This window comes from Larus michahellis, chromosome Z (assembly GCF_964199755.1).
Source record: "Larus michahellis chromosome Z, bLarMic1.1, whole genome shotgun sequence".
NCBI lineage: Eukaryota > Metazoa > Chordata > Aves > Charadriiformes > Laridae > Larus > Larus michahellis.
The window spans coordinates 10167357-10194188 of record NC_133930.1 but is presented as its reverse complement, the minus strand read 5'-3'; the positions used below and the strand labels follow the sequence as shown (position 1 = coordinate 10194188).

Sequence of the window (26832 nt, the reverse complement as noted above, 5' to 3'; positions counted from 1 at the left end):
CTAGTTCAGTTTTTTCCACAGCTACAATAAACCTTTCATTTTGTGAAGTACTAGTTAAAGCTTTTTACAAGCCTCCTCATTAATGCGGTGTATAATTCAACCTGACTATTTGTTGCAGGGGGTGACTAGGCTGTAGTTCTGCTAGCTGCTGCTTTGGTGGAAGTTTTAGATGCTGTGGTACCCTTTCACTGGATGCTATTCAGGAAACCTTAAGAGGGAAAACACTGAGGACTTTATGTTTTTCTTAGTTTATTGTTCCATTTTTTTGTGTGGACAAACCCAGAGAAACAGGTATGAAGAGGAGATTTGCAATACTGGTGGTTCTTCACCGCTAAATATAGCAGCGATGGAATAAATAGCGAGTATGCTGTGTGTTGACTTGGCTAGTATTTTCTTTTATCTCCTTATGCTAGAAAATAAGAGAGCAGAGGACTTGGAAATGGATGTGTTCCTTTCCTCCTGTAGCAAGAGGAAGAAGGGTGTGCATGGCTGTGCAAGCACCAGGAACCACCTCTGAACCACTCTGGTCTCCATATGCTTCCTAACCCGAGATACCAGGTTAGGACAGGATAGGATGCGGTGTGGGAAGTGATGGGAATACATTATCTCTCTTACTTTGGTAGCTTTTAGAGAGGGTTTGCATAAGAAAAGGCTTTTCTATGACAGAGGGCAAGAAATGCGTCCCTTTCATCAAAGGTGACATGAACATGTGTTTAATTTTTCCTTTGGGTCTTAGAATAATCAGGACAGGCCAGAGCTTTAATTTAAATATTCCTCAGCAGAGAAACATATCTCAAAAGTGAACTTGCTGTTGCCCCATCCTTACAGGTTCCCTATGATTGCTGCTTCTCGAAAAGAATTCTTATTTTCTATATATTATATTTCTACGTGGACCAGTGCAGCCTTTTTTTTTTTTTATCTAGTTCATAGCAACAACTGTTGTCTGGTCTGTGTTACGTCTAGTAAGGTTCTCTAGTTCTGATAGTCCTAAGAGTCGTGCTTAGAAATAACATGCTGTTAGTCTGACTGGGTCTCTGTTACTTAAAGTTTCATTACAGGCAATGGTAAGTGCTGGTAACTAGTGCATCTTGCAGGTCCTTGCAAACATGGGGCTTATAATTAGTTAGGATAGGAAGCATGACTTTATTCTTTTTGCAGGTGGAAGTACAGATGGTTGCTATCTAAAACTCCATTCTTGGAAGAAGGCAGCAAAAGATGAGAATAGTTACTTTGTAGATATTGATGTCTGAAACATAAGGTCATGTCCTCTGAATCTTTTAGGACTTTCACTGTCTTTTGGTTGTCCAGAATCACTCAGAGCTGGGTGGGGTTTGCTAACTAGGTTTTTAGCAGTCTGAAGATTGCCTTGGTTGTGTGAAAGATAAGGCCCTAGGTGGAAGTTGGTTAGGCTTCTCTGATTCTCTGATTTTAGTGTGATTGTCTTGTTTTGGTTTTTTTTTTGTTTGTGTTTTTTTTTTTTTTAATACCAGTGGAAGTTGAATTTGGGGAAATTTAGATTCCTCCTTCAGAAACTTCTGTATGAATAAAGGCACTTGTTGCCTCTGGAGTTTGAATATTTATAAAGAAAAGATGAGGACAAGTCCACTGGATATTGATTGGGTGTAGTTGGCAAATTTTGCTTAAAGCTAGGATAATCACCAGTATATACTAAAATGTAAAACACGTCTGATAGGCAGGGACACTGGGATAATAGCAAAGATATATATCTTGAGATTAGAAGAGAATTAGAATTATTTTAAAAATAATTTTTATGATATTAACTTTCATGATTGAAACATGTTCTACTAGTGGAAAACACACACTGTTTGTTTGCCCTTCCACATCATACTTTTGAGAGGGGCTCTGGATTCGTGACCAGCCTTTGCTTAACCCCAGTCTTCTGAAGAGAAGCACTTCTTTCTCTTCCAAAACAATACTGTCTTTTCTTTATGTATGACCTATTTGTACATTTCATTGCCTTCCTTAGTATAACATCTGCTTAGGAATACTAATCCTTGAAATGAACTTTTTTTTTTCCCCTGGTAACAAGAAATTATTGATTTCTGTAGATCAAGGTATGGTCTTAGCTAATTATAGATTGACTTGGCAGAATAATAATTTCAACTAACAACTCAATGGGTTTTAAGAACAGCGGGTAAGAGTATTCACTTGTTTATTTGCTACACTTTGCTAGCACAACTGGAAGCATATATGTTAGTTTCTAGCTTTGCACTGGCACTCTTGCCACTCCCAGCATTTCTTGGTGAAACAAGAGAGCATACAGATAGTACAGTTTTGCTCTTCTGTGGTGTTCTGCCAATGAGGCAGGTCTTCTCGTGGCCATCAGTATTCTTCCTGTTTACCACAGAAGACTGTAAGAGGAGACATGAATCCTCCCAGGACCCATAAGCTCAGGTTCAGTATTGTTGGCTTGTGGCAGTACGGACACTGAGTAATCAGTGCTGCTCTGAGTAACATCTGACTCTTGCAAATGCTTTTCCCCTTTCAAGCAGTAATAAAGGTGGTGAGATTCTTTAGACAACAGCTCTTGAGGAAAGTGCATGACATCGGTGCTTTGCAGTCATAATTTTTTTCTTCTGCTCTTTTTCCTCATGCTCATGTCACGCAACTGCCGTAGCAGTAAAATCTAGACTCATTGTACATGTACAGCAGTCATGCCATCATGAGGCAGTGTCCCGTAGCCTTGTCCTCACCCTGTCATTGTGAGAAATCCTTGACTGAGTAGCTTTGTGATGGGAGTATAAAAAAGGAATCACACCCTTAAGGTGTTCACAGAGATTTCTGCACAGTGTTCTTTATCACAGCTCCTTGTCCAGAGAGTTAAGAAAATAACTTTCTTGAGACTGCCTCAGGAAAAGAATTGAAACTGCAAATGTTTTGTTCAGCTGAAGGAAGTGAATATTTAACTTCAGAAGGATTCTTGAGACTCAGGTGGTATTGCAGTGCATGGTCTGTCCCTGGAAGTTCAGCAATAGATTTACTGTGTCTTGCGGGGCTTGCCACTCTGTCAAGTTGTCCTGGTTTGAGGTAAAACAGAACCAATTTTCTGATTTGTAATTTTACTTTTTAGCTGGGCCTCTTCTAACTGACTAAAGTCTGAAATTAACAGCATATTGTTCAGAAACTGTTCACTCTGAGTGATAAGACCTGATTATACCAAGGAATGGTATGCACAGAGGCTCTTGCTTAGACTTATTGCTATAACAACCAAGGTCAGCCAACTTCTCTGTTTGCCCCGTTAGAGGGTCGGAAGCAGAGAAGCATAGAGGGGTCCCACCCGCAGGGAGGAGCAGACAGGACAGGTGACCCAAAACTGACCAACAGGCTATTCCATCCCATATGCATCACGCTCAGTATAAAAGCTCAGGGATCAAAGGGGCAAGGCTGCTCTGGCTCGCTCTTCCTTCAATGGCCGATGTCTGAGGAGGACCCTGTCTATTCATCTGCCTTTGATCCTGATCCGAGCATTCCTGACTCTAGTTCCAGAATTCAGCTCCTGTCCGTTGCTGACTCCAGTCTGGGACTTTCCCTGTGTCTGCTGGTGACGTGATTGTGATCCTGGGAGCTGGATACGGTTTTGTATATCTTGTATACTTTTTTCTTTAATTTTTATTATTCTATTATTATTTACTATTTTCTTATTTATTATTATTTTCATTAAAGAAGTTTAGTTCTTTTTCTAAACTCATAAATCTCCTTATATCTTCCTCTCCTCTCTGAGGAGAGAGGGGGAGAGGGCCATCTGTCGTTCTGATTGGCCAATCCGGCCAAAACCATGACAGATTTATTAGTGCCCAATGTGGGGCCCGACTGTGGCCCAACTGTGGCACTTTGTATTCTGTATATTTCTAGCTTTTCTAGCTGCTTTGAGTCTAAAAGGACTAGGTTTCTTGCCAAAGGGAAGTTGAACAAAGGATCAAAGAAAGCATTATGATAGCTTTAAAAACCTGCTTTTTGTGTTGATATGCATTCAGTTACTCTTTGATTCTTTGCCTTCCTCTTTTCCTCCTAAAATCCAGAGCAAAAACCCAACTAAATGTGTTGAAGAAAACTTAATGTCAGGAAGACTTTGGGGGAGAGTGGGAATTGGTATCTTCAGGAAAGTTGGGTGTTGAGATGCCAATACCTGAACGTATTTGAAAAGAACAATTTTCCGAAGTATTGATCAAGGGTTGGGGTTTTTTTGTTCTATTTTGTTTAGGTTTTTTGTTTGTTTGTTTTTAAAGTAGAAGCAAAGACAACCTTCCTCTGGAGGAACTGGATTACATCAGTGAAAAAAAGGTTTACAGCAGTCTTGTGCTTCTTTATTTTATTGTATGACTATTGTCTTTACATAACAGTTTTGGGAAGTCCAGTCTCTTTAATGCTTTCTCCTCCTTTTTTGCTAGTGCTATGGGAGTCTGATTCATTTAATGTGTATCGGTTTCTTCAAAATGCAGCTGTTTTGGTTGGTTACTGGAGTTGGAATGTGTCTGCAAGGTCAAGTATTAACTGCTGATTGAGGGACTTTTGCACCGAGCCAGACCCTAACATGAAAACTGAGACGTCTGCTCATCTGAATACTTTTTGATCTTTGTTAAACAGATTTTTAATTAAGAGTTGTATTCCAGTCTGAAATCATCTTTCCTCATTTGATCTGCAGTTAAAGGTTCATCAGTTTGTGATAGCCTACTCATTTCTATGACAACAGCCTGCCAAACAGACTTTAATATGAGGAATTGGAGAATAAGAAGCTGCTTTGTGAGCAAGGAAATGTTCTTCTTCAGTCCCATCTTATTAATTAATAATATCCCAATTAATGCTTGAAATTGTAGTCACTATGGTAATTTGAAGGCAGTGGCTAGCTGCCTCCCTTCTGCCTACTGCTTTATTACTCTAAAGAGCAGGTGTGGTAGGGTGTGAAGCCTCAGCCCGGCAGGGTGAAGGCATTGCAGTGCCAGGGAGCTGTGGTGTTTCCCTGCTCCCACTGTCAGTGGTGGAGCATGGCCCTTCAGCTGCTCCTCCTTCACAGTGGGGCTGGGCTGGTTGCTGTGTCTGGACACTGCTTGTAGATAGTGGGAGCCAGCTAAGGGGGAATATTAAAGCTCTATTTTGAAAGCTCTCTTTATATCAAACTGCCATTTATGCTTTTAAGAAGACTGGATTGTGTCTGAAATGCATTATGACATGTCTGTGTTGACTTGATGAGGAACGTCAAACTGAGGGTGTTTCCACACTTGTCTGAAGCAAATCCATACTGCTGCCAGGAAGAGGCTCTCACCTTTGCTGTTTTTTTGCTTCGGACCTGTTGCCAAATTATGCTGCTCGTGGGCTGCATGGTCAGCAAGATGAGGATCTTCTTTAAAGGTCCTGTTATACTGTTCAGGTTGTTTGGCTTGGTTCCTACCAGCAGTCTGATCTTGCTGTGTTGCTTCATCCCTCAGGAGTGTTTCAAATGCTTGTGTGCCTGCCTTTTTCCTTAAAAGTATCCTTTCATCCTGAAAAACACGCATGGCCTAAACAGCTGTGATACAGGCGCTGTAAAATACATGTTAAGAGAGGGAGAAAAGACAGAATCACTTGCCTGGCTTTCACAAGTGTAGGCTGTAGTTCAGCATGTGCTTTACAAACAAATGGCAAACTCTGTTTTAACGTGTGTACTGCCATCATGTCCCAAACGTGAATCGCAATATTTTGAGAAGCTTCAAGAAGATAGCAGTGAAATGTATGTCAGAATTTCTAGATACCAGGATCTGTGTAAACATGATGTTAAATCAGAAATAATGAAGAAATTGAAACCCAATGGAGTTACGATTTCTCAGCATATTAAATCACAATGGGCTAATTCCGGACAATCGTGTGTGAAACTATTAGCTTGTCTTTCAGAGGGGTTAGTGCTCTCTGTCATGTTCTCTGTTCAGTTTTTTTTTTTTCTTTTCTCATTGTGCTACGTTCAAATTGTGATGAGCTGACCAAGACTTAAACCCACAAAACAACCAAAAGGTCATTATTAGTGTATATAAATTTAAGTTTTCGGACATTGACAGTCCATTCAGCAAGGCTTATAAAACAGATTTTAACACAAAGACCAAAAATAATTTCTACTGCACACTCAACTGAAGACTGTCCATAATGTGTTTAAAATATCAGTGGACAGCCATGACGAGATAGTCAGTGATACGAGTTGAACTTGCTGTTCAGAGTGTCTCCACATCTACTCAGTATTTTGCTTTTCACAAGCTTGATTAACCTCTGTTTTGACTGTGTCTGGGTGTTAGGGTGCCACGCTCCCTGCTCTGAAGGCCAGTGTGTTCTGGGGCTTAGAAGACAACACAGTTAGATTACTTTAAGAGACTGGGAGACAGATTGGCTTTGGTGAATATATTCATAAAGCTGGTGAAACACAGTGTTCCAGTTCAGCTCATACTACAGTCAGTTCCTGGTAAAGGCAGGCCTTTTCTTGTTAAATATGTAAGAGTTCATGGAAATATGCTTTCTTCTCAGACTTCATTGAATACTTTAGTGCACAAGGAAATTCAACGTCAGGGTTCAATTTTGGCCAACAAAAGTGTATTTCTAAAGTGAAGAAAACATTTAGATGATAATGCGGTTAATTGTCTTTGTGATTCTAGGTGAGGCTCCTGAACATCATGAATTGGTGTTTAAACTGAAGCATCTCATTGCAACTTTAATTGTTGAGTACCTGTTACTTGTGAATGCTAGTGAGCAGTTGGGTATTGAACACATCCTCGTCCATGCAATCATAGCAGTTTACTTGGTTTTCATCTGAGCATTATAGCGCATTGAACTTGGTGCTAGCCAGCTTGCACCAAAGCTGCTGCCCGGGCAAGTTACTGAGGTACATTCATATGTTGGGGCTGCTTGCTTTGCTGCTTGTTTGCACATCTCCTTCTGCCCAGACGCACCACTTGCAGGTTGTCCTTAGTTCCCTAAATTTACAGTTTTACTTCCTGTGTCATGGGGAAAGAAACAAGGCAGTTGATTCTGACTGTTCTGGCCAGTTCAGGTATCTGTTTCCAGTTATCATAGCTACTGTAAACCATACTTATCAATTAGCCTAGTGTTAGATGCTGTGCTAACACAGGGAGAATAATGCATTTCTTGTTTCAAAGGAATTTTATTGCTAGAGGATGAATGAGACTGAAAACTGGCTGCCTCAAACGGGATAGCAGTGATGTATGTATGGGATTTGGGTTTTCTTCTTGGTTTCTTTGTTGCCATACAGCAAAGTTGTATGTTTAAAGCAGGGTAATAGGTAGTTTTCTAAATAATTTCTGTAAGTATGAGTGAGAACAAAACAAAAATACTGGCTACAGAGGCTGGATTTAAAGGCAGACATCATAATTTCTCTTATAAAAGAGAGGTGAGAAGTAGAGTGGTGTTGGCCACAACCTCCATATATGTGCAGGAATGCAGTTTGATGACAGGAAAGAGAGCTACCTAGTTTGTGAATGTCATTTTTGCATTAGTGTTCTGAGTAGGTGTGAGAGTGGTTAATTCCAGGCATCAAAACAAGGCAGCAGATATTACAGAAGTTTAGGGAGTCATACAGCTGGAGCTGAAGTTTCAGCAGAGTAGCAGATAGAAACGTATGTAAAATGACTGGAAAAATCTGTGAGATTTGTATGTTGTCTGGAAGTACAGATCTAGACAGATTCCAATTAGCTGATAAAAATGCTTTTTATCCACTGCATTTCCTCCTTTACTGTAAACACTGTGATAAATCCAATAATAGTGTATCAAAGCTGCTTTCTTAGTAGTCCCTGTATACAGTTTGTGGCAAAGGCAGGAAGAGTTCAAGCTACTGCATTTGTATATTGTCTGGGCATTGAATCAGTACCCTGCCGTTAACTCATGCTTTTTTTTTTTTCTTCCCCCTTTCAGATTTTCTATTTTGTACATACCTTGTTTTGTATATACTGTATATGATGACTTCGGTGGGCAGTGAACGTACCCGGGGCACTCGGGACAAAACGCAAATATCAACCACACAGCCAACACAACCACAGAAACAAGTTGTACAGGTATGTGATACTATATGATCTTCTTTGAGTTGGAAGTGAGGGTGTAGTGATATGCATTTCTTCCCTAAGTCAGTAAAAACTGAGAAAAGACATAAGGAAAAATCATGGTCTATTTTGGAAGAGTATGTTTGGTATCCTGCTTTAATAGCATGGTAATCAAGCACAGCGTTATTCCTGTATTCTTGTCTCTGAATGAGCTTTGTGTTCTTCAGCAACATTTCCCATCAGTGAGGAATTCTGTGCTTATACCTATGTTGGGATTTCTGTTCTGTGACCTCAGTGTCCTCACATCTCAGCTCTTCCATATGGTAGCCTCGTGATGCTAGAAGATTCTTGGTTGACAGAGGAATTTGGGTGGGTGGGAAAAGCTTCCTTAGGTGCATGCTACGTTCTACAGCATAGAATCATAGAGTTGTCAGGGTTGGAAGGGACCTTAAAGATCATGTCGTTCCAACCCCCCTGCCATGTGCAGGGACATCTCCCACTAGATCAGGTTGTTCAGAGCCCCATCCAGCCTGGCCTTAAAAACTTCCAGGGATGGGGCTTCCACCACCTCTCTGGGCAAACTGTTACAGTGTCTCACCACCCTCATGGTGAAGAACTTCTTCCTAATGCCCAGTCTGAATCTTCCCATCTCCAGTTTTAATCCATTCCCTCTAGTCCTACCATTACCCGACATCCTAAAAAGTCCCTCACCAGCTTTCATGTAGCATGATTCAGCATATCTGCAAGTCACAAAATCCTAAACTTTTTGTGCACTGTCCTCACAAAGTGAAATGAAGATGGTTGTCCACTAGTGGACTATAATTATTTTGTGTATCTGCGAGATTGAAATTAATCTCTTACCCCATTGTCTTGATTCTCAGCAGCAGAGTAGTTAAGTTGTGTGCTTGTCTGCGTTACAGAGAGCGCAAAGTGTCTCTGCTCCTGGCAGCTCATCCTTCTCTTGTCAGGTACTTCTCAAAATTGGACTCTATTCAAGAATTGCCTCGGTTCTCTCCTGGCAGAGAGTGTACCAATCTAGAGGTGCTCCCCTGGGAAATCGTGTCTTTTATTGTTTTCTAGACTATTTTTAACATGTAGGGGCTCCTATTTTGTTTTGTACAGTATTAATTGTGTGAGCTCAAGCCCTTGTCTCCTTGGATTGCAGTGCTTTGCATAGTGGTGATTCGTGCTAATGTGGGGATTTAAAAAGTGACTTTCAACAGATGAAGTTGAATTTGGTTTTGTTTTATAACAAGTAAGGCTGCAGGAGTATAGCAAGCAGATTGACAAAAGTGGTGGCTTCCCCTTTTTTGACACTTGGAAGACAACAGCGGAGTACTCTGCCTAGTTTTGGGTTCCCAGGCACAAGACAGACATTGGCAGATGGGAGCAAGTCCAGTGATGAGCTGCTAAGATGGCTGAGAGGCTGGAGTACAGGATGAGTGAGGGGTGGCTGAGGGAATTGGATTTGTTCAGCCCTAAGAAGGCAAGGCAAGGTTGTGTCTTCTAGTCAGATACTTCATGAAAGACTACAGAAAAGGTGAAGCCCAGAGTCTTCTCAGAGAGACAATGGCACAAGTTGTAACACTGAAAATTCTAGCTGTTCAAAGGGAAAAAAAAATTATTTGCCATGATTAGAGGGGTTGTGGGATCTTTTGTCTGGCCCCAAGCAGCTTCTCTGATGGGAGGTGCTCAGTGGGAGGTTGCACTGAGTGCCACTGGAGGACCTTTACAACCTATGTGATTCATTGATTTTAAGCATGAGGTCTTAGTGACCTCTTTCTGCATTTTGTCTGCTTATTCTACTTCTCACATAAAAGATACAGGTTTGGTCAAGTCAGTGGAAGAGATGGTTATTTAATATACAGCAGTAATGTTCAGTGCACAGTATTTTTTTTTTATTGTTTAGCTATCAGATGGACCTTCCTGCTTAGTCAAGCTTTAACGATCAAAAGAAATGTGTGGAATTTTAATCTTTAGTCACCACTGATTCATTTTTTTGAATGTAGAGTAATGTTGCTTTCCCAAATGGAGATTTCATTGTCATAATACCACATTGATCATCATTTAAGTTACTGAGGAAACTACATCATAGGTTTTTTGCATTACTTCTGGATAATAAAAATAACATTGTATATGAGATCTGGGCCTGCTACTGTCACTTAATTTTGTGTTTTGCACACTTCTGTTTTCTAGTAGTTTGAAGTTGTTAAAAATTTCCTTTGCTCTGTTATGCTGCAAAGGAAATATATCTTGTAAGGTTGAGTAAAGTTCTAGGTGTCTTAAGGTGCTACTATTTTCTTAGTCACAATTAAAACTTAATTGTACTCTTTTATAGGTTACTACAATGTTACTTGTAACAATTGTGTCTTAAAAATAAAGAACCACCACTTGCTGGGAAAAAATGAAAACATTTTGTAACAATGATTTGGTATTTGTGTAGTAAATGCATCTTGTGGTTTTTTTGTTGTTGTTTTTTTTTCTTCTGAATCTTCTGTTCCACCTGGGTGTAATCCACTGGCATAAAAATAAGCAATATTGCACCTACTTGTGTTTGTAAGCTTTCTGCTTATACAGGAAAACTGAAGACACTGTCACACTGTTTGATATTGTTATAAAATTGATATATCTTTTCTTCTAACGTGGACTTGAAAAAAAGTTGGTTTATGGAAAAAAATGAATCTTAATGGCTTCCTGTTTCTGGTCAAATATGCCATTATGTCTCTACAAAAATTACATTGCCTGAATGTATCCAGAACATCCAGAATGTTCTGGATATCTTTGAAGGAAATGCCTTCACTAGCTTAAAAGTTGCAGTGGGACTGAGGAGGCTGAAGTCAGAGCAAGAAGATGGATCAACAAGGCTTAATTCCTGAAACCAGCAGACCTTTTGGTTTTGCTCTCTGCTGAGATCTTGACAAATACCAAGAGTGAGCTCTTTTGCACTGACCTGGGGGCTTTTGTGGAGGTAGCACCAGGGCTGGCACAGGGAATTCCAGAGCACACTTTTCTCTGTGTTACTAACTGACGTATGAAATTGTCAGTACGACACTTTGAAAATGTGAAGCAGCGCAGAGTACTTAACTCCATTAAAAATGCTAATTGTCTTGGAACATTACCTCTGAGCACAGCAAATGTCGCTTCCCTTAAGGAACTGAGACAGCTGCAGTAACTTCTCAGAAAATAAGCAGCTGGTGGTGTACGGTAGAGTAATTTTTAGACTCTTCTCAGCATTTACTTTTGGCGACCTCCTCTAGAGCTTGTATTTCTGGTAAACTCGAAAAGTGAAGCAGTTTGAGGCTGATTAAGTCTGAACTTGTAAGGCACAGAATTTCATGTGGGTATCCTGTGAAGTGAGGCTTTTGAAAGGTGAGATTCAACCAGCTACCTGGGATGAATCCTTTCTGTCAAGAATTTCAATGGATGAGTGGTTCCCTTCTCAATGTCTTCTGCAGCACAACTTGCATTTCAGGTCCTGGCTCTCTTCAGTATCAGCCTTCTCTAGTATGAGATAAAAGCCTCTTCTGTTTGAGCAGAAATCAAATTAGATCCAGGATCACGTAGCATAGAGTTATCTTTGCTACTTTCCTGGGAGTGCAGTTCCAAGTAGACTGCAAATGCAGTGCATGAAGATTGGCCTATATGATGCCACATTAGTGTTCTTGAGTTGCTTTCTCTCTGTGGCAGCCATAGCCTATTTGGATTTATGGCACTTTACTGCATCCATTCATTTTACTCTTTCAGCTTTTGGAGAAGTTGGCAGCATAGATTTGTGGTCCAGAAATGTTACAGAAGCACCAACTATTTCTTTAGCAATTTTCAGAGACCAGTATTCACTTATAAAGGAAGTAAGTGCAACTGATCATGGGCAAAATCTTGAGGCATGACTCAGTCTCTTTGTAAGTGCTCATAAAACCTAGAGTCAGGTTGTTGTTGTTGGGAGAGTTGTGGAAGGTGGGGTGGGCAGCAATCATCAGAGATGCAGTTAATTTAGAAATACCGTTGCCTGTTTGTTATGATAAAACTTTAACTCTCGAGTGGTAGATACCAAATAAAAGTAATCATATCAAAGTGTAGGCTTCTGTGGTAAATTCTATTTTGTTATATGGTTGTCTTTTCTATGTGGTGACCTTTGACTGTGGTTCAAACACATTAGAATGTGCTAAATTGCTTCTGTCCCAGCTAAGTTTTTAACTACAAAATCGGCGTAGAGGAGATTTTAATCCCTTCCCTGTAGCAGCTCTGTTTGTTGTGTATTTTATTTTTGAGAATCTGGAGGGCAAAAAAAATATGGTGGCACTAAACCATAATTTTAAAAATACATTGTTATTTTTTGTGTACTTTATTGGATGTTTGCGTTTTTCAGGCAACAGCAGAACAAATTCGCCTTGCTCAGATGATCTACGATAAGAACGACGCAGATTTTGAAGATAAAGTGAAACAAGTATGTTCCTTGTGATACAGAGTTCTTATGCCCTGCAGTAATGTGCTCCAAATCTGGCTTACATTTTGGAGCTAGAGCATCTGTTTCTGACTTAGATGAAACCTTTTTCAGGAGGACGTAAGTTTAACTACGAAAAGGTGCTCCTATTGCACTGTGAAGTCTGTTTACGAGAAACTGTGTGGTAATATAACTCTGGCTGCATAGTAACACCGGTGTATTTTCCTTTGAGGGTAAGCCTTTAAGCCAAAACTCACCTGTGCTGATGTCTCTTCCAGACGGTATCTTTCTAGTATGGTCCTGATGCGTGATGACAGTGCATTCAGTTTGTCCACCTGTACATGCACATTCGAAAAATGTCACCTGTGTAAACTGAGTTTGCTAAATCTTGCCCGTTTTTCAGGAAAAGTAAAAATATAATTATAGCTTAAAGGTGAATTGAAGTGTTATTTAAAAGAAAAATAAGATCTGACCTCCCAGATCTGTGTATTTGTTAAAATGATAGAAATACACTGGGAAAATGAAATCTCACACCATTTCCTCTACCATGCTGAGTTTCTGGTGTGGATGTTCAAGCTTCCATTACCCAGTTATAACTGAGACTATTAATTTGAGCAGTACTGCGAATCTGGGTCCCTGTTGTGCTGTGGGTATCGGTGATTTTGTCCTAGTGAACACATCAAAACTCACGAAGAACCTAGGAGTACACCCAGAAGGAGAGAACAATTAGTGTGAATGCATTATTGCAGCAGGGGAGCAGACTTCTTTATTTCTTTTACTTTGTAAAACTTCCTCTGAAGCATTGTTTAGTGCTTTTTTTGTTCTTGTTATAAACTTGTTGTGTTACTGTGCCAGAAGTGAAGGCTTGTACGTTCTGAAGCCAAAGGACCTTCATCAATAGTGCCTGTAGCTCTGCTGATGTGAAGGATAAGAAGTTCTGGATAGGAAATCTCCAGTATTTTACATTGTGCATGTTGTATTTCTACCTCATGTAGGTTTTTTTTTTTTCTTTGAGCGAAGTTGCAGGTTGTGTCCCGTGACAGACTGGTTATTTCCATCCATTTCAGGATATGCACTGCAGCTCCATGGAGCATACTTCAGTACTAGGTCTCCTTAAGCAGCGATTGCTTATGCCTTTTGTGTGGCTTTTATGCTGAAATGGATTGAGGGAGCTGATCTGTCTGAAAAATAACCTTTTTGTTAGTCTGGATGTTTTTCCAGATGGATCTATTCTCAGCAATGGCTTACCTTACGTCTGTTCTCACACAGTGGGATAAAGAGGGGGATGCTTGATGAGGAGGGAGAGAAGATGATACTGGAGCTATCTTGGCCTTTCACATCTTTACCCTTATATAGTGTTGTCTGTGGGGTGACAGCATTTGCTGCAAGCATAAAGAAAAAAAAAAAGGTGCAAAAGAGAGTGCTTTCTCTTGATTGCTGTTTAATTTGTGTTTCATCCTGTCTCTTGTCAGAGTCCCAAGCAGATGTGTAAAATGCAGATACTTTTATTTAGGGTTTTATTTTGCTCTGACACAGTAGCCGTGCCCTTTCTTGGAATCTGTGGTGGTACTAACTCTTTATTTTTTTATTATGATAATTTAGATATTTTAATATGTCTGACTTTTACTGCCAGCTTATGGAAGTGACGGGGAAAAACCAGGATGAGTGCATAGTGGCACTACATGACTGTAATGGGGATGTGAACAGAGCAATCAACGTACTGCTGGAAGGAAGTTCAGACACGGTAAGGTTTTATTTTCATGTTAAACCTCTCTTTCTGTTTGCTGTGTCTTTCTTCTTCTAAAAAGCAATTGGGAAAGTTGTATTTCAGAAGATTTCAATGTCCATGTCTCCATTCAAATTCTTTTGAAGGAAATGGAGACTGGGGCAGCTTCTCTACTGCATGCGTGTCTGAGAGTTGGTTGAACATTGAAAATGCTGTGGGTGTTCCGCTGGTCTCTTGCAGAGTCCTCTGGCTTTCATTTACATGCAGTAATTCTCACTGCAGCAGAACTCGGTGCTCTGTCAAACAGGAACCTGTGTTTTGCTGCAATGTTTGTACTTACTCTGTAGCACCTCCACAACCCTGAGACCTGAGACTTAAGTGTTTGCCACAAAGGGCAGTCTTTATAAACCTCAAGGGGCAGGCAGATGTTTTAAGATGTATGACTTCTGTAGGAGTGTATTGCCAGTATTCAAGTTGGAGGAGGTTTCAACATCTGAAAGTTACATTCATAATGCTACTAGTGGCAGGAGAAGATACAGCAAGTAGTTACTTCTTTCAGTGTTGCTTATTTGCATGACTTCATTGAAAAAGCAGGAAGAAGAGACTAAACAAAGTGTATATAACAACAAATAATGTTGCTTTGAATGTTGCACAGAATGTTTTTTTTATCTCAAGAGGTATCAGGAAAATACGTCTTGCTGCGATTGAAGTTTTTGCTGGAGGGACTTCTTACAGCTTATCCAAGGCAGTAAACTAGATTCCATCTCATCTAAATTGGGAAAGAAACCTGGACTTCCTTTCTTAATGCTGAACATTCAGTATTTCCTGTGATTTGTCAGGATGTGTACTCTGGCTTATTGTTAATGAGGAAACTCACCCCACACACACCCTAAATCTAGAACACATACTGTTCTGACCAAGGGAACTTTCTTTTCTAGCCATTTTTCATTTATAAGAGTTGAGGTCATTTAAAACAGAGAAGTATATAATACTGAGTGAGCTAGTAAGTTGGAAGTAGAAGAGAGCATCTCACCTTGATTGAATCTGTCTTGGTAATGTGCTAGTTTTTGTTGTCTTGTACTTCTCATATTTGCCCATTTTCTAGTTGAAAATAGTTTTCTGGTTGATGGAGAATGTTAAATGCTTTCTTACTTTAGCAAATGGTTATAAGTGATCATGACATGGAAGAAACTTTCTGAACTCATTTATCAATTGGAAGCAACATATCCATATGTTCTGGTCTTTGGACAAGTCCCTCTGAACACACTGGTCTCTGTAGAGAAAATACAACTCAGAAACAAATGCAGACAACTTAAAGGGCTCAAGGACGAAAGAGTATTAACTGAAGGGTCCTCATCAGAGCATGAAGAAATTTATTCTTTTTTATGGAAGTTTGTGGGCTTCCAACTTGCAGGGTTTTTCTAAAACCGTTAGACTCCTGAACAGTTTAATTGTGGTTTTGATGTAAAGTTGGAAACAGAGTTACTACTAGTTCTGAATGCAGATTCCTAAATCTGTTTTTCTAGTTTCACTCTGCTTTAATGCACTAGAAGTTGGTTTTATTTACCTCATTTGGAAGATGCGTCTATCCAATTTGAGGAATTAGAAGAGCAAGGAGTGATAGCTAGAACATCTATTCATAATTCCTTTGGTACTCTGACATTTTTGTCTTTTTTTTTTAATGCTATGATCTTTAAGGCTTTACACTGTGTGCCTGTTAGTCTTTATGAAGACTTTGCACTTGCAGCAGTTGTGACAGTCTGACTTTGCATAGGTGTAAAGGCTTGTGGATGGCAGTAGAGAAGGGCATGTTTCTTTGCCCAAGACTTCTATTAACTTCCTACAGGTGTAAGATCCATTTTATGCCTGACCATGTTTTACTTCCTAAACCTTTGAAGATAGAACAAAGGGGACCTTTCAGGTTATTCTTCTTTCCATCTAAGGTCACACCAGGAAGAAGGCTTCCTATTTTTGAAGGTGAGGCCCACAACTGTCATTTGGGTTGTCTGAAGCATCCTCAGCTGAAATTGTAATCAGTTAGCTCTCTTACAAAAATAGGCAACTTTGATAGTCTGTGGTGGATTCCCATGCCCAGAGGTAGCACCATCCTCTGTCTTGAAGGACATGCCCAACTTCTCAAGGCTTTCTTCAAGATTATGTTGTGGGAAAGCATGGATCTGATGCTTTCATAGTTGTCCTTCTAGTGATCCTTCTCAAGTCTTGCAAAACCTAAGGAGAGGCTGCTTCCTCTCAAGCTTTGCAGAATCATCCAGTTTGGGATATTTATTAAAATAGTTGAAGGTCTTTTGGCACCATGCCCATCAGTAAAAGAGTGGTGCTTGCTGAATTATATAGACTTAGTTCTTCAGTTGTCAGTGTGGTTATTTTTCTTCCTGTGAAGTGTCTCTGAAGCTCCAGCAGTGTTTTAGTTAGTGTGTAATGCAGTTACACAGGCTATGGTAGGTGAAGCTGTATGGTAGTTACTGGAGGAAACAGTTTTCTGGTGCACAAATAACATGGTGTTGCTCAAACCCGTAGTTTTGTACTTCTAATCCGTGCTGTCTGTGCTTCACCAAAGTTGGCTTTTGGCACTGTAGTATTCTCTACTGGAGATGAAATTGAATAGTGATTTCAGCCCTCTTTCCCACCTATACTGTGTGAAAATATAAGAGAGTAATCATTGTCTTAGTACTTATTCTCTCAAAGGAAATACTGAAACATTGAGTTTGTACTTGTAAATGGCTTTGTTACCTGCTTTCTCAATAGCATTAGTTTTCTCAATTCTAGGCAGCTTGGAGTAGCTGGTCATTGCCTACCTCATGAGGGCTTCCGAGTTGCTGTTGTCTGAATTGAGAAGAGATAGGACAGGATAGAAGTACTGATAGCCAACCTTTTTTGTTTGGTGTAGGAACCTTTCAGAGGTCATGGCTTTAGTGCTTCATAACTGATGGCACCTTATTTGCATGTGCAAATTTCCTGCTAAACTACTTTACCTAAACTATAAGCTCCTAGAGATGGGGATGTACATATAAACGTATCTGCTGTCTTAATGATTTGTGAATAATACCTTTTTCTTTGCTTTACAACTGTGGCTTGATAGGCTAACCATGCAATTGCAAAATATATGAGGTGCTGTGCTATTAGCAAGTGTTCTGTCATTTTATTTTCAGCTCCTACATGTATTCCTCTGGTATTAATACGATCCCTGAATTATTTTAAAGATGGAGTTTAATATGAAAGCTGAAGCCTGATGTTTTGGCTTTGGTCCCTTGTTTTGTTTAAATATAGTTTTTTGTGTATTCTGCTGTGTGTGGTGAGCTGTAGCTGTTAACAGTGGATGGTCTGGCTTATCACGGCCCCATTTTTCCCAAGCTGTTCTGCCATTCTGTCTCTTTGTGTGTGAATTCTAGTATGTCTGGATAGTGGTTTTTCTTTTTTCTTCTCCAGAGATAGTTTAGTGCAGTTTACTGTAAGTTTGCCAACTTCTTGAGGATGATAAGGATGTTCCTTGAAGTAGCCACAGGTCTATCCTAATTGGTATAGGAGTACATACTTGACGCATGAAGGAACCTTGAAGTGATTAACTACTTCTTGTTATCCCATCCTTGGTGATTAGCAACTTCTGTCTGTCTCCTCATTATCGCTATTTGTAACACCAGTTCAGTGACTAACTATTTTCTCACACAGTAAGAAGGTTAGTAGGAAACAAACATTTTAGTTAGCGTATGGCTATAAACAAAGCAGAGGCCTGTCTTTGGTAACACTCGAACTAGTAGAAGTCCATTATAGCCAGAAATATCTGGGATCCTCACATTCCGTAAGACAATCCAACTTGTAAAACTTTCTTCTTTCTCATCTCTTCCCAAAAACACAGACTCTGTTTCCATTTGTATCAGTGTAGTTTGCAAGGTATTACCTATATGACATTATGCAAATACCTGGCTTTTTTTCCATGAGATGGAGAGATGTGAGGTTGAAGTATGGATTGAGGTGTTTCACTTCCTTTTTGACTTTTGTATCTAATTCTATTCTACCCAAATAGACTTCTTGGGAGACTGTAGGGGGAAAGAAGAAAAGCCTTGGAAAAGAAAGTTCAGAGAACAAAGAGAACAGAGAAAAACGAGGGGACAGAGAAGTGAGTAGTCGCGGACGGGGAAGTTCCAACAGACGGGGAAGAGGAGGCAGCCGTGGCCGAGAGTGTACGTATAGGGTTAATTTTTAAAGATTCAGACACTTTTCTTGCAGCTGAAACTGGACAAGTTGAGAGTGAATGCTCAATGGAGTAAAGTCCATCTGAGTTATAGCTCAGTGCTGAAGAGATCATAACTTGTTTGTGTGACAGGTGTGCTCGATCTGTCCTATATGACTTGGTTTTGGGATGGTTTGTCCTTGTTCGGAGGCACTCAAATTAATTTCAGTTTCTGTCCCCTTTGTACAAGATCAATTAATCAAAAAATTCATGGTTTTTATGTAGGTTTTAGAATTGAGTCATTGTAAGACTGGTTGAAAGCAAGGATGTTACTGCACAGCTGTACACTTTTTTGTTTCTTTTAATGAAAAAATTATCCAGCTTTGACTCCTTCTCCTTTTATGAATGGGAGAACCTGAAGATGTTCTCGTCTTCTCATAAGGGGAATGAAAAGACTGGGATCATTATTAATCTCTAGCATGTATTACACACATAAGCCAACCAAAGGTGAGTTTCTACAAGAGAGAAGATTCTTTGAGTTGAAGCATTTAAAAATCTGCTACTGTTTGTACAGGTGCAATAATACATTGTACAAAAGCAAACTGGTATTTCCAAGTTAGGTAGCATCACGTTAGATTACCACTGGTTAATCATTGCTTTTTTTACTCTAAGTTGTATCAGTGGTGTCAAAGCTGTATACATTGCCTGTAAGGGCCATAGACAACACTGACAGATGAGCAGAGAAACTAGAATGAAAAAAATGTTTAGCTTTTCACTTAAAAGCAGGAAAAAATATTTACAATATTAGACAACTTTTCTAATTCATTATTGGAATATATTAAAATATTGTTCCAGTGAATACATTATGAATCTTTGTGGAATACAGTAACATCAAGATAGGAAAAAATATTAATAAAACTTGCAGCTGTGCTTAGAACAAATTGAAATTGAATCCATCAAAATAAAAAAGAGGGGCAACATTTTTGTCAGAACCAAGTGCTGTTTGTCTCTTTTTGTAAACTAGAATTGAAGATTTTTCAGATGGTTACTGAATCTTGATGTTCTCTTCCCTACTTTATGTCCAAGCATTAATGATTTTGTTGCTGTCATTAGGAGCAGTTGTGCAGTACAAAATCTCAGCAGTGCTCTAAGTGGCCAGTCGTCTTTTTTTTTTTTTTTTTTTTTTTTTTTAAATCAAGGAGACAGCCATCTTTCAGAGTACCAGCTCAGGGATTTTTTACAAAATAGCTAAGTTGCAGGGCTTTTCTAATGCCTCGCCTTCACTGTATTGTCATCCCTCTGATTTAAATACAGAGGGGAGAGCTTTTAAGTTTCCCTGATTGTGCAGGGATGTGGCATGGGCAGATGGGAGAAGTGTTGGTGTTCTTAGTTATCTCTTATTCTTTCACTGTTGCCCCTGATGTATTATCAAGGAAGTGCAGTATGAGGCAACTGTGTTTCGTACCTTGTTAAAGGGGTGAGGCCATAATTAATTTAATAGTGTAGGCTGCAAAACACCGCACTTTTTTTTCCAAAAAACAGAAGCGTGTCTGCTGAGGGACGTTTTTTCTTGTTAGATATTTTGTTTCCTAATTTTCCAGTGCAAAGTAAATGTGACTTGCTTGTAGCTACACCCCCAAAGAAAAGGGGTGACTGAGATCTCTTGACCAGCCCACTTTAAATTCTTGTGTTATATTTTGGGGTTCAGGTTAAGCAGATGGCTATACTGTCACATGTATGAGTGTCTAAAGCTTCTCTTAAGCTGTTCTCTCTCCGCAGTCAGAGCTGAAGAAAATGGAGTGGACAACAATCAAGGAGACAGGCCTTCAGACCGTGGGAAACGTGGCCGTGGGAGAGGTGAGATGGTGGCGCTGGTTGGGGACTGACACTGATTTCATGTCCTGAAATGAAACTCTCCCATTTATTTCTTTAAACACTTCTTTTTAAGCATTTGTTGGTTATCCTTTGATTCCATAAGCACTTCAGCCACCTTCAATTTAGGTACATCCCCTTTCCTTCCCCCCCGTTGTGTCTTGGTCTCAGAACAACTTAAAAGAATTGACACAAAACACCTTTATGGTAATCTCCTGTGTAGCAGGCTGATGTGCTCTGGCTATGGAGTGCTGTTTTCCCAGATCAACTCCTTCCAGCCTGCTGTGACTGGGAGTGCGCTGGGCTACTCAGAATGTACCTTGACAGCAGGAGAGTGCAAGATTCCACCTGTTGGGCTCTCAAGGAGGGATCTGATGTGTACTTGTGCCATTTCTTTGGGGTGGATCTGGTTGTCATGTTTGCCTTCTGTTTTCGGTACCCAATCAGAGAAAGCACAAGCCACTTTAAAGGTGTTTGGTAAGAGAATGAATTTGGCAAGTAAGAGTTTATGAGGAGAACTGTGGAAAAAGTATACTGTAGAGTCTCAGGTAAAGCTCCAATCCTATCCTGTAGAAGAGATCGGAAAGGTTGTTGATGATGGATTTGGTGTGGGATGAAGGATTGTGTAGTTGGTTTGGATTTTCACAAGTTGGAGTGGAAAGAGGCTTTTTTTTTTTCTCAGAGCAGGAGGAATGAAAATGAATAACCTAAGTACAGCACAGATTGTGTGGGGAAGTGAGTATTAAATGACTTAAATTCATAAAGTGTGCAGTAGAGCTAATGTACTTAATAAGTAATGTCACGAAAAATTCTAGCTTCAAAGGTCTCTCTTCTCTTTGGAATATCTAGTAACGAGGTATTCAAACTTCATTTTCTCCAGCTTGAGTGGAAAGATGCAAAGACATGTAGCTTCCAGAGGTTTGTGAGAATGATTTGGTTGTGCCTGTGAATCACCAAATACGAAATGGCGTGTACAGAGAGGTAGCTTTGCAGGGGAGGGTGTGTTATATATAGTTCACAGCTACAGTTTTTGGTATGTTAGCACTGTTGTTAGATGGAATGTAAGTCTTTTGGTGTTTGTTTTATGAAATAATCCTTTATACTCAAATATAAATATAAAGGTAGGATTTTAAAAAAATTACTGGGTGAAACTTACAGGTTAATTTCCAATGCAGTCTATTTTTTGCTTTGCAACCTTATGAACAATATGCTGCTTTTGTTGTCAGCACTGTTGCTCTCTAGATGGATATCATGTCTCAAGCTAAAGCACTTAAACATCAGATCAAACTAACGTATCTGACTGAAGAAACAGGAACAAATTCAATCACTTTCTATCCACTGGCCTACTGTACATAGTATTACTGTATCTGTCTAACACATATTTTAGACTTTCATGTGAGCAGAGTATCTTAATGGAGTGTTCTCAACTGTCTGTGATAAACCCGTTTAACGACTTCAGGATCATTATATTACAAGTGTGTGTATTTTGTGGCAGGAAATAACCTAATTTAATTTTATAATGCAAGCCCTTGAAATCTGCAGGGAGTTGTATAAAGCTGTGTAGTTCACTTCTTAGTATTTCAGGGATGCATGACCTTCTTTCTCTGGATATTAGTAGAAATAATAAAACTTCCTGCTATTTCATTCAGTAGTCTTTCTTTTCTGTTACACAGAATAGTCAACTGTGGAATAAAGTACTTCATCTGAAAGTAAATAGATTGGTGGGAATCACCACAGAACCCTTTTTTAGAAATGTTTCGTGCAGAGTGTGTGTGTGTGTAGGAATCTACACATTGGATACAAAATTAGGGGTCAGCTAATATCTGAGCAACGCACTGTCTTGCTATTTTAAACTACCTTCTCAGGCTGGAGTTATCTTACTGCCTGCTTTATAGGGGAATATTTGCTGGGCCATGGTATTACTGATTCACTGTAAACCAACCTAATTTTAAGAAATGATAGGCACTGAAAATAGCAGAAATGCAATTGACACTGGGGTGTTAATCTGTTGTTAACTGAGGGGGGAAAAACCCTGATACTGAGTATTTCAGCCTTGGTGCTGTAGGCACTAGCATCCTCCAGCAGTAAATCTTCTGTTAATGAATGTGTGACATTCCTTGCAACTTTATAGGGTAGTAGGTGTAGAGTGTACAAACACCACTGGTTGCTGGTATGTAGGAGATCAGGGACTTGAAGTAGATACATGTTATTGACTGATTAACAGAAAGCAAAAATGCATTCCAGGATGTGTTTCAGGTCACAGTTCCCAGCTGGAGTTTTTCTGCCTTTAATCTTTGCTGTACTAAGGGTGTAAACTTTTGCTTGGAAGGAAGTTAAGGAATTATTTTTTTAAGGTGGCCTTCCCATGTATCTTTCTTTTCAGAACTGAATTTCTTGAATAAGCTTAATTTAGATATGAAAACAGTACTATAATGGTGATGGATAGTAGTTACATCAAAGTGATTATATTTGTTTGCTAATGTTGCCAGGATTTGTAACTGTCTGGAATGGAATCTTGTGAAGGAATTATGGAGGAAGATGATTATGTCTTTAGGATTGTCAGCCCTAGAAACATTTTCTCATTTGTGTTTTAATCAGCTGCAGTGTTATATACAAATTGACAAACTTTACAGGCACTTTTTTTTTTTGATGCTGCTGTTCTGTACTGTTCTCACATCTTCAGTTTTAAGTGTGGGTCTGGTTCTCCCACTGTCCTCCACCCCATGCTGAAAAGGATGTGGTAGAGCTAGAAAAGGCTTTTGAAGGTGCTGGCAAGACTGCATTTATGAGGTGTGAGGAACAAGCAGACTAGGACTTCTCTGCCTGCAAAAGAGAGTGCTAACTGGGTGTATGGTAGAGATCTGTAAAATTTTTGCAGATAAGGTTCTGTGGGGAAATCAACTCATCACTCCAAGCAAGTATGCAAATGAGGTAATATCAAATTAAATCAGTAGGTTACAGATTCAAAATGAACTTAAGGAGGTGGTTCTTTATACATGTAGCTAACCTGAGGAATTCCTTTCTATAAGATGTTGTGGGTGCTGAAAATTTACAGAGAGGGACTTGACAATTTAATCCTAAAAAAAGAACCACAACAAGAAAAGGAAAAACCACTGAGGGTTTTGATGTATGTAAATTATCTATGGCTGAGGAAGTCTGAGCCACAAATGGTTGAAGAACAGGAAAGTGTCCAGAGAAACTGCACTGTGGTTTCAGTTCTTGTACTCTTCCCCAGATATCTAATTGAGCATAGCTGATAATGGGATAGCAGGTAGATAATAAACTCTTGGGACTTGATTCAGCATAGAAATTGTTGCAGATTCATGTGTAGCAATTCTCCTGCTTTGCAAAGTGAAAATGGATTTGTCGCTTTTACTTCTGTTCCTCTATTCTCTTCCTCCTCAGTCTTCCAGAGCAATGTGACCATGCTGTAAATGTGCATGCTGACAGGGATTTTTTTTTCCTAACAAAACAGGAATAAAAATGAAAAGGAAAAACATTATGTTTTAATTTTGGATTGAATCAGCATGACAAGGAGACTTTCAAACTCTTGTTTTCTCTGCTGGCTGTATAAGAAAGCAAAGCATCTTGCCCTTCTTGTAAACATCTGACTACAGTCCAGTTTGTATTCTTGATATCTTTTTTTATTTTTAAAACTTTTTTTTTTAGATAAGTATGCTGTCCCTGAAAAAAATGACCTTCTGTAACCAGAATTGCATGTCTAAACATTTTCTTGTTTTAAAACCTTAGCACAGTTAGGACAGGATATATTTTGGATTTCGTTTGTCAGAATTAGTAAGGATGTTGGTTTTTCTAAAACATGGATGTAGAGTAGACCTTCTGGAGGTCGCAATCTGAAGCCTGTTTAGTTTTGCTGTAGTTGGTACTGTATTGGTTAAGATGTGTGTGTTATGTAATGGGTTTTTTTTGAGGTTAACCAGCACTTAGCTTTAACATAAGCTATTTATTTTCTTTTGAAAGTTTTCTGCATGTGCTTCTAAAAATGGTTACCAGAGTACATGCAGTACATAAAACTGATCCAGTGCTTCTAGCTTTATGATGACTAATAAGACAACAGTTATTTGAATTATTAAATATAACTTCAGTGTTTGTTTTGGTAGTATGGAATACCTAGAATACAAACTTTCTACACTTAGCCTCCTTATCTCTTCATAAGGCTTAAGCCTCTGTCACCTCGTTGTCTGCTGGGAAGATGGCTGGCTCTGCATTTCCAGAGCAGAGGCCAGGGCTGTTCAGTTGCTGTGTAGTTGGAGATAGGCATGAATCTAGGGTGTTGCCTGCCCTTCCAGTCTGCATTTCCTTTTCCTTTCAGCTGTTCTTAGGTCTCTTTCTTAACCTTAAAGTGTCTTCATCTAATTTAAACCTGTCAGTGTGAAAATCTGAGTTTCGAAATAGGGCATGTGTGATGCAGTGGAAGGATTTAGGTTTGCAAGCTCCACAAACTGGATTTTCTACAGAATAGGCTCTTAAATTGGGGTTGACCCATCCGAGTTGTGGTATTGCACACTTTTCTCATGCTCCCATGTTGTGTGCATTTGTTTTGGGGTAAGAAATGTGAATTTAATGCATGTTGTGAATTCTTTCCATAGTGAAAGTACCATGGATGGTACCAGAGTGAAGACTTGATCATGTGTTTATGAGTGTTTTGAACTCCAGTGGGTTTTAGTGGAAACGGAAAATCCCACCGCCTGCCTGGGTATAAGTTTTGACTTCTCTAAAATTCATTCCAGGAAAGAAAAATGTAAATTGAATAAGTGGTGGCTAATGTGAACATAGTCAACTGAGGGAGATGTGCTGGAGAGCAGGAAACGCCCCCCCCCCAACAATACACAGCCAAACAGTTACAATGTTAAGGGAAACCAAAGCGTGTTTTAAGTAGTTCATTGTTTTAAATGATGTTGGATAGGGGTAGTAGCAGGAGCGTTGATCAGAATCAACTTTAAACATAGTTCCCCAGTCCTGGTTTCTGAACAGAAATGAGTAAGCAACGCTGCCTTGATGCTTTAGGCTGTTGTTTGTAGATCCAAGTGTAAAAGAATGGGAAGAAATATGTGAGGGTTTATGTGAGGCAGGGCAATAATTGTGTTCTTTGTCTGATGTCCATCATTTGCTTTTGTGCTCCATATGCTGATTGATTGTAAGAAAGTCTATTCCTTTAGACTCACTAGAAGATTTAATGAGATACTGCCAAGTCACTTGTTCTATTTTGTGGGTAGATAAAACTGTTGATAGAAGAATTGCTGATTGTGAATTACCACAGGAAATTATTTTTTTGGTAAACGTTACCATTGCAATCTAAACCATATATACACGTCTTCTTCGAGTAGTGTTAAAGCTGTACTTTTTACATTACAAGCATAAAATGGCATTACTGCTGGGAGGAATTGGTCCTGTCTATTGGAGGTTGATCTAACTTTAAAACTAACTAAACAAAAAAATTAAAGAGGGGGAAGGCGGCATGGTAGCAGGGGGACAGCAGGCTTTTTTGCTGGCTTATCCTGGTGTAAAGGTGAGTATTTTTCTAGCATTTAACATACAAGGGAACTGGTTTGGACAGGTGATCCAACAGTGAATTAGTTTTGTTTTCTGATGGTGGTTTTGTGCTTGCTCACTGGCATGTGCAAAACTGTCAGTGCAGAAAAGAGAGCAGAGCTTGTGATCACTGGTGAGGAAGACCTCAGTTGCAGTAGTTGTGGTTTAAATGGGTTTAAGTTACTGTGGGATTGCAGCTCAGAATTTGGGTCCCTGCTCTGAATTGCAATGTGAAGCCACATTTGCTTACTGACCTTTTAGTCACTGTTAAAAAGCATCAAAAGTTTGCAAATACCTGATGGGCATTCATAGTTGCTTCATGACTAACTTCTCTGTGTTAAAAGGCTATGCCTTCTAATTACTTTAAAGCCATATTTTAGTTTTAGCAGCTGAGAGAACTAACTTTTTTAGCATGAGAATTTATGAATATATTAGTCATCTAGTTGGGTCAAAGAGAATATCATTGCTTCCCACTGGCTTCTTGCATTAATGACCATCATGTATGAGATTTTGTGTCTGAGTTACTATGATCTTTCAGTGGTGAGTAGTTACTGTCCCATATTTTGAATTAGTTCTTCATAAGTGTCTTTTCTAGCTTTGAATTTAGTGCTTTCTGTAACCCCACTGGTTTGATACTTCATTTCTGTCTTCATTAAAATGCTTGTTATTGCTTTTGTTGATTAAACTTAACTTCATTTCAGTTCTAACAGAAAGCATAGATATAGCTTTACGAACTTAAGGGAATTCACTTGGAATTCAAGTTCAGGATTAACTTTCCAAGTGATCTGGGATAAAAAATGTCTTGCTGGCTAGTAGTCTTAAGACTGTGCATGGAACTTCAGGAACAACATGATTTCTTTCTAGCAATTTCTGAAATTGTTAGAGGTTCTTATTGCTCTTTTTAGCCAGTAGTTTTTTGTGCCTTTGATGGCATGGCACCTTACATATGCCTTGCTTGCTAAAACTTCATCTTCTGTTCAATACGCTAAGGTTATTCTTTCAGGCTTTCACATTTGGGAGG

General features: G+C 39.3%; 1 protein-coding gene across 25 annotated transcripts in view; it reads left to right on the top strand.

Annotated features, from left to right (window-relative positions):
• Nucleotides 1-26832, top strand: part of UBAP2 (ubiquitin associated protein 2) — a 193660-nt gene that overhangs the window by 18521 nt on the left and 148307 nt on the right. For 23 of the 25 annotated variants that reach the window (XM_074568966.1, XM_074568961.1, XM_074568956.1 and 20 more), the window contains 5 exons: nucleotides 7906-8045; nucleotides 12397-12474; nucleotides 14105-14215; nucleotides 18240-18396; nucleotides 20166-20243. In XM_074568966.1, the coding sequence (XP_074425067.1) occupies nucleotides 7947-8045; nucleotides 12397-12474; nucleotides 14105-14215; nucleotides 18240-18396; nucleotides 20166-20243 (523 nt within the window). In that variant the 5' untranslated portion in view covers nucleotides 7906-7946. Of the gene's footprint in view, nucleotides 1-3501; nucleotides 3610-7905; nucleotides 8046-12396; nucleotides 12475-14104; nucleotides 14216-18239; nucleotides 18397-20165; nucleotides 20244-26832 lie in introns of those variants that run through there. The other 2 variants (XM_074568957.1, XM_074568947.1) reach the window with 2 other exon arrangements.